Source organism: Cicer arietinum, chromosome 1, assembly GCF_000331145.2.
Source record: "Cicer arietinum cultivar CDC Frontier isolate Library 1 chromosome 1, Cicar.CDCFrontier_v2.0, whole genome shotgun sequence".
NCBI classification, from domain to species: Eukaryota; Viridiplantae; Streptophyta; class Magnoliopsida; order Fabales; family Fabaceae; genus Cicer; species Cicer arietinum.
In genome coordinates, this window is record NC_021160.2 from 37172185 (window position 1) to 37180326 (window position 8142).

Consider the following 8142-nt stretch of genomic DNA (forward strand, 5'->3'; position numbering starts at 1 on the left):
TTGCTTTATTTTTCAAAAGCATTATATATAAATTTTGACATATTTATATGTCAATTAGGGGAGCATGCATCTGCACACAATATAATATATTATTACCAATACAATAAATATATATAAACCGAAATAAAATTATATATATATATATATATATCAATATAATATAATATATTATTATCAATACTATCAATACAATATAATATATTATTATCAATACTATCAATACAATATAATATATTATTATCAATACTATCAATACAATATAATATATTATTATCAATACTATCAATACAATATAATATATTATATTATTATCAATACAATATAATATATTATTATCAATACTATCAATACAATATAATATATTATTATCAATACTATCAATACAATATAATATATTATTATCAATACAATACAATAATATATAATATATTATTATCAATATAATATATATATCAATACAATAAATTATATATATCAATACAATAAATATATATAAACCTATATAAAATTTTAAATGATGTTTTTTTAAAAATCAAGACTAATAATCAAGACTTATTTATAACAAAAAATAATAATATCATCAATTTTAATAATGTTTTTTTAAATAATAATTATATTAAAACTAATATATTTTAACCGTGGTTTGAAACTTTAATTTATCATATATTAATATGTAAACAACATCATTCCTATTTTTTTAAAAATAAATTTATAAAACTAATCTAAATATAAATATTACTAATCTATATTTTAAAAATAATATATATATTTACTAATCTAAATTTAAAATATATAAAATACTAACTTGATGCCGAGTAGCGTCTGACTTCAAGCTTTCACTCACGTACGATGCTTGCAAGTCTTCGAAATAATTAACAAGCACTGTAAAAATAAAAATCAATAACATTAATTAGTTATATCAAATTAAAAAATAAAATTATAAAACTACATATATAATATAATTTATACTTACCAAATTTAAATGAAGCTTAAGAGTAATTTTGTGTAGAGAGAAGGAGGAGATAATAGTTAGAATGAGGTTTTAGAGAGAAGTTAGATGTGAAAAAATGAATTAGGAGGGGGAGAAATATATATAGTGTTACCTTAAGCATTTGTGGCGGCCAAAGCAGCCACAATGCCAACGGATACTATCCATTTGTGACGGCCTGAGCGGCCAGAAATGCCAGCTGTATTGGGCCTCCTATTTGGCGGCCTTTGCAGCCACAAATTCCACGTGTGCATTCCTTTGTGGCGGCCTTTGCAGCCACAAATGCCACTGGTCACGTCAGTCCTTTGTGACGGATTTGGCCCTCACAAAATTGATTTTTTGTGGCTGTAAAAGCCCTCACAAAATCCTTAAATATTTAACTGGATTTTGTGGCTACCTAAGCCCTCACAAAATCACAATTGTGATTTTGTGAGGGCTTAGGCAGCCACAAAATCCAGTTAAATATTTAAAAATTTGTGAGGGCTTTTTCAGCCACAAATAAAGACCAATTTCAATTTTGGCACTTTTGAGGGCTTTTTCGGTCACTAATTTGTGAGGGTTTTAGTCGGCCACAAAATATTTATAAAGTTGGCCACAAAATGGTGTTTTTCTTGTAGTGTCTAATTTATCAAATAGCAAGCTTATAGACAACTTCTCCCTAAAACTGTGCAAGCATACCTGCATTTGACAAAATACATCTCATTCTTTCAAGCAACGTTCTATTCATCCTTTCAGCCAGTCCATTTTGCTGAGGTGTGTGTCTTACAGTCATATGTCTGTTTACACCATGAGTTTTGCAATAACTAGTGAAGTCCTCCGGCAAAATTCAAGACCATTGTCTGTCCTTAAATTTTTAATCCTTTTGTTAGTCCTATTCTCAACCATAGTCCTCAAATCTTTAAAGGTTTTGAATGCTTCATCCTTGCTTTTCAACATGTAAATCCATACTTTTCTTCTATAGTCATCAAGAAAAGTAATGAAGTACTTGTTACCTCCATGTGAAACAATTTTGGCAAGGCTCCCATAGGTCATAGTGAACATATTTTATAATTCCTCTTGAGCAATGTGTCCCTGTAGATAACTTGAATTTATGCATCTTTCCATAAACACAATACTCACAAAATTCAATATCACCAATCTTGTCACCACCTAACATACATGCCTTGTCTGTCTAGGACCTGCATTCCTCTTAGACTTACATGTCTCAACCTTTGATGCTGCATGTTTGTTTTGCTTGATGCTTGGACTACCATAGCTTCCATTCCTGTCACTGCTTGACCATTGAAAAGATAGATACCATGATCCCTTTCTCCCTTCATGAGTATTAATGATCTTTTTATCACTTTTAGAGTACCTTTCTCTACTTTGTAAGAGCACCCAACTTCTTCCAAAATTCCTAGACATGTTAAGTTCTTTTTCATCTCTGGAACTTGTATGACCTTTGATAAAATCTTCATAGTACCATCTTCCAACTTCAGCTTGATTGAGCCAATCCCAACTACCTTGCAGGTTGATTTGTTACCCATGATCACCTTGCCTCCATCAGTTTCTTTATAATTAAGGAACCAATCTCTATTTGAGGTCATGTGAAATGAACACCCTGAGTCAAACACCTAGTCATCTTCCATGATTTCAGTTGAATTTGCCATAAGAACTTTTGTTTTGTCATATCCTTTTAGAGGCTATTGAAGCATTTCCATAATCATCATCACTATTTGACCCTTTCTTTGGTTTCTAATTTGGACATTATTTTTTTGAAATTCCCTTATTTCTTGCATACGAAACACTTCATTTTAGACTTGTCCTTTTCTTTATTCTTGAATTTATTATTCTATTTCTAATTCTTCTTTCGTGTTTTAGCTTTAACAAACAACCCCTCACCACTGCTTTCTTCTTTCCCATTAGATTTCCTTTTTAATTCTTTGGAGATTAGTGCAGCTTGCACTTCTTCTAATGACAATGAATCTCTATCATAAAGGAGTGTATCACACAGATTTCCAAGAGAGCTAGGTAATGAATTTATCAATAGTAGAGCCTGATCCTCATCGTCCATTTTTACATCAATATTTTCAAGATCTAAAATGATCTTATTAAATTCATCCATATGATCTTCGATTGATCTTCCAGATTGCATCTTGAAAGTATATATCTTTTTTTCTTTTAAGTATAAACGATTTTCTAATGATTTTGTCATGTATAATGATTCCAACTTGAGCCAAATTACTGCTGCAGAGGTCTTCTTTGACACTTACCTCAGAACTTTGTCTTCAAGACTCAAGATTAAAGCACTATGAGTCTTGTTCATGATATACTTCTTCTCCTTTTCTGGAAGTGTTGGATGCCATGTCTTTCTCTCCTACTAGTGCTTCTACTAAACCTTGATGAACCAGCAAAGCTTTCATCTTGAGACACCATAATTCAAAATCATTTTTTCCATCGAATTTCTACATTACTTACTTTGTTGATGCCATTTTTTTCATGAATCGAGTGAACCTGGCTCTGATGCTAGTTGTTGTTGAATTTCCTTGATCAATTTGAGAACTGATGAAAAATGGAGTGAATTTGTTGAATGGTTTTCTTTAAAACCATAAATAGAAAGCTATAAAACCAGAAGAATAAGCCTACTGCAATTTTGCAGATCAGAAGCAAAACAACAATAAAGAAATGCTAAAATGAACACACACAAATTGTTAACCCAGTACAGAGTGATACTCTTACATTTGGGGCACTGGATCCGACTTTGAAAAATCACTAATATGAGATAGAACACATACAAGCTTTTTCTTCACTTTCTCTTTCTGTTTCTACACAATTTTGTTTTCTTACTATGTACTCCATTATCACTAACTGGGAATTATATACTAGTTACTTACATTTGGGAGTAATTAGAAAACAGTTACAATTAATTAACTGAAAAATAACAAATAGAAAAACAAATTGTTTGTTTTGCAAGTAACCTTCATTAGTTGAGCTCTAATGTCTTCACTTTGAGTACCATTTATTAACAATTCTATATATTGTTATAAAAAATAATAATATTATGAAACTTATTAATTAATACTGTAATTCTTGGGGGTAAGAAAGATTTAACGCGGTAAAGTTATTGGAAAATGTTTGGTATAGAGTAACACATGAAATTTTTTTTAAGAGAGAGGAATTCCTAAATATAAATATAGATATAAGATAAATGAAAATGGATAATAGAAAGCATAAGATGCATTATTAATATTATTACAGGATGTGTTATTGATGTCGGTTAAAACCGAAAGAGTCGTGACCAAAAAACCCAGTGAATCATTTCTGTGTGTGGTTCAGCCTGGTAACAAGAAGCCTTATACCATACTTTGGAATTAATAACAAATTAGAGACAGGGCAATGTCGATAATCTGGTGAAACCTCAAAGGAGAAATGATAGAGGAGAAGACTAAGTGCAATCTTAATTTCTGTCATTGTAAAGTTTTGGCCTAAGCAATTGCGGCTCCCAAATCCGAATGGAATATAAGCTTGAGGATATTTGCAAGCTTTACTAAGACCATTTGCAAATCTTTCTGGCTTAAATTCTGCAGCATCTGGTCCCCAATTATCTGTGTCGCGATGAAGTGCTGGCACAAACATCCACAAGTAGGTGCCTTTAGGTACCAAAAGGTCTCCGAATTTCATGTCAGCAAAAGTTTCTCTTGAGTTAGTCACTGCTGGTCCATAAAGACGGAAACTCTCTTGAATCACCATTGTTAGCTACACAACAACAATATGGTTAAACATAACTCAATCTCATAAAAATAATTTATATGACGAAAAATGCATCCCACTTATAAACATTGAATTTATATAAGATCTAATGCAAGACTATCAACAACCCTCATAGCCCCGACGAGACATCTGAAATGTGACTAAGTTGTCCACTCATAAACATTAGTAGTAATGCAATAGTTGAAGTAAATGTATAAGTTTTGAAGATGAAGGATTGTGAAGTGATTTACTAACCAATTTCAGCTTTTGAAGTTTGCCATCCTCAGAAAAAGAATGAGGCAACTTGTAATCAAATGCTTCCAAAATCTCAGATCGAAGACGTTGTTGCCATTCAGGATATGATGCAATGAGCCACAATGCCCAAGTAGTTGCAAGAGCGGTCGACTCAGAGCCAGCAAAGTAGATATTTTTGCAAAGATCTATAGTCAATTGGTTCATGTCATACTTCCTTTTGAAAAAACCCTTTTCATTTAAAGTTGTATCTCTTTTGGAACTTTCTATTATTTTTTGTAATAGATCATTTGGTTTCTCATCATCGTTCTTATTTTTGTTTTGGATTTCACGATCATTGATCATTTTTGTTATCAACACGTCCACCTCTTTCTTCATCCTCCATACCTCTTTGTTGCCATTAATTGAAAGAAAACTGAGAAAACATATTAATTTAGCACTTGGTACAATATAATATAAAATATAATCAATATAATATCAATAATAGTTCTTCTGAAATAAAATATAAACAATAATAGTTTTTGAAAAGTTTATGTATTAGATATAGATCATATACATCGACTTTTCAATTACTCTTTTGCTTATATTTCATTTAGAATAGAGTATTGATTTTTAATTTTTTTTTTATAAGTTACCTTAAGTTAAAAAATCCTAAAAGTGTACTGGTCTTTCCAAGTTTAGTTTGCATAGCACCCAATCTTTCAAAAACATGTTTTCCTTCTCCATAATTGCTACCAAAACAAGCTTTTGAAAGAATATCTTCTGAAAGAACCTTCAAATCATGTTCAATCACCAAATCTACGGTTTTTCCTTTATTCTCTTCTATAGATTTATCCCATTTTTTGACAATTTCCATAGCAGAATCTTCCATACTATATAACATTGTCTACATAAAATAAATAAAATATAAATATTATTTTACATTTATGAAAGTAGAAAACACATTGACATTTAATAAAAAGAATTTTAGTAAAATAATTATTATGTTTATTCTATTTATTATATATTTTTAAATGTGTGCAAGAAACTTAAAGGATAATATTTTTGAAAGAGAGGAAGTATATACAAACCTTAATTTTGCTCATGAATAATTCAGCAATAATAACATTCCTTTGATAGACCCATGTTTTACCATTGGCTCTTAGGACGCCATCTCCAAAAATAGGCTCTAATGCTTGGTTAAGATACAAAGGCCTGCCTAGATCAGGGGCCATATGCGCAGCCATATCTTTTACTAAGGCACCCTTCTCCACATACAGATGTTGCTTTGTTCCGGTCGAGTACAAATACAATGGACCTATAAGCATCGTATATTGATAATCATGTTACATAATTTTGAATTCGAAACATAGTAATTAAACAGATAGTAGAATACTAATCATTGATTTAATTATTATGATATTTTCAAATGTATTTATATATTTAAGTTCAAAACATTGAAAAATTGTGAAAAAAATCTGATGCGAATGTTCAAAATGTACTAGTTAGATCTATTTTGAGGCAAAAAAATATTTTATGATCAAACATAAAAATGACACATCATTCGTTTCAAATTTGTTGATCTCTTAAAAAAAATTAAATTGATCTAATCCAAAAAGATATAATTTAGATCGAATTGATTTTTAGAGTCCAATTTATAAAAGTAATATTTTCAATATTAATATTATAAAAATTTCAATAAAATAATAGATTTGTTAAAAAATATAATATAATAAATTAAAAATTAATATCCCATAATAAAAATGATTATTATATTTGAAGCTTTTAAAATAGTAAAAAAAATATCAAACTAAAGTAATAAGTATTTTCAAAAAATAAAATCAAAACTAATAAATTAATGAAATATGTCGTCTTCTACACCAATAAAAAAATAACAACTAAACTTTCTATATACGATTTGGTTAAATTATATTTTTAAATTTAAGTTAAAATTTGATCTAAACAGACATATAAATGTAAAAATATCTTTTTTTGTCTAAGATGTAAAAATATTTAATAATATATGATTTGATTTTTTATTGTTTAATTTTTTTTGATCGATGTGGTTTCATAAAAAATGAATAAATAACTGTAACAACATAGATGTCATTCAAACCTTAGTTTTGGATGTCTCAAACCTTCGTATACCATTTATATACTTTTGTATATTTTTTGTTTAGAGAGAGAACAAAGAGAATCAACAAAGTAAATTCTAGTATCGTTAAAGTAAGAAATTTGGTTGATTTAACAAAATTCTAAAACAATTTATAAATGGATTAAGACTCAATACTTTAAAGAAGATCTATTATAGATTTTAGAATGACGTTAATAAGAAATTTAATTTGATCTAATCTAATTAAATACAATTGAAATTAAATCAAATTTTGATCCATTAATTTACAATTATAATTTTTTTTATAAATACAGATATTGTAAAAGCTTCAATAAAATATAAGTTTGATGTAATATTTAATATATAATATATTAAAAATTAACATTAAAGATTAACGCTGATTATTATATTTAAAACATATGAGATAGTACTTATTATATATTTAACTAAACTAATAAACATTATTAAAGAATAAAAATGCAATTAAAACAATAGAAAAAGCAAAATCAAAATTCTATGCGAGTGTCTTGCTAAAATAAAGCAAGTAAATCGGAGGGTGGATAAATAATCCGATTTGCATGCATCAAGTTCCTAAAAAATATTCAAAACAAAATAAACGAAAAATTAATATTTGTAAATTAGATAAAAAAAAAAAATAGAGGTGGATAAAGAATCCAATTTGCGATTGACCAAACAAAAAATCTAATTTGACGAATAAATTATAATTTACACATACCATAACGTTGTTTCCATATGTGAAAATATGGAAAAATGGAATAAACCCATGCTTCTTTGACATCAGAATTTGGAGGTGGTTGGGGTTGAAGATTTTGCATCTCAGAAACATTTCCGAATGGAAAAGACGGTTTTGGTCCTTTTATTCCTTGTTTTTCAAGCACTGATCTAATCCTACGTGGCTTCCACCATAGTTTCTCAAACAATATTACAACACTGCTTATCAATATCACCCCAACTGTCCACAATAACTGTTTCATCACTCTCTCTGAAATCTCCATCTTATTTCCACTCTTTGTTTTAGATCTCAATCACATTGAATTGTTTGATTCAGATCTCAAGCTTT

The 8142-nt window shown here is 28.8% G+C and overlaps 1 protein-coding gene across 1 annotated transcript; it reads right to left on the reverse strand.

Annotated features, from left to right (window-relative positions):
• Nucleotides 1-4225: 4225 nt before the first annotated feature.
• LOC101512993 (cytochrome P450 714A2-like) lies at nucleotides 4226-6281 on the reverse strand. Its single transcript, XM_004488439.3, has 4 exons — nucleotides 6040-6281; nucleotides 5605-5855; nucleotides 4973-5384; nucleotides 4226-4723 (listed from the first exon to the last, which is right to left on the reverse strand). Exons 1-4 carry the CDS (start codon nucleotides 6274-6276, stop codon nucleotides 4283-4285), a joined length of 1341 nt encoding a protein of 446 aa, XP_004488496.2. The 5' UTR covers nucleotides 6277-6281; the 3' UTR covers nucleotides 4226-4282.
• Nucleotides 6282-8142: the final 1861 nt, after the last annotated feature.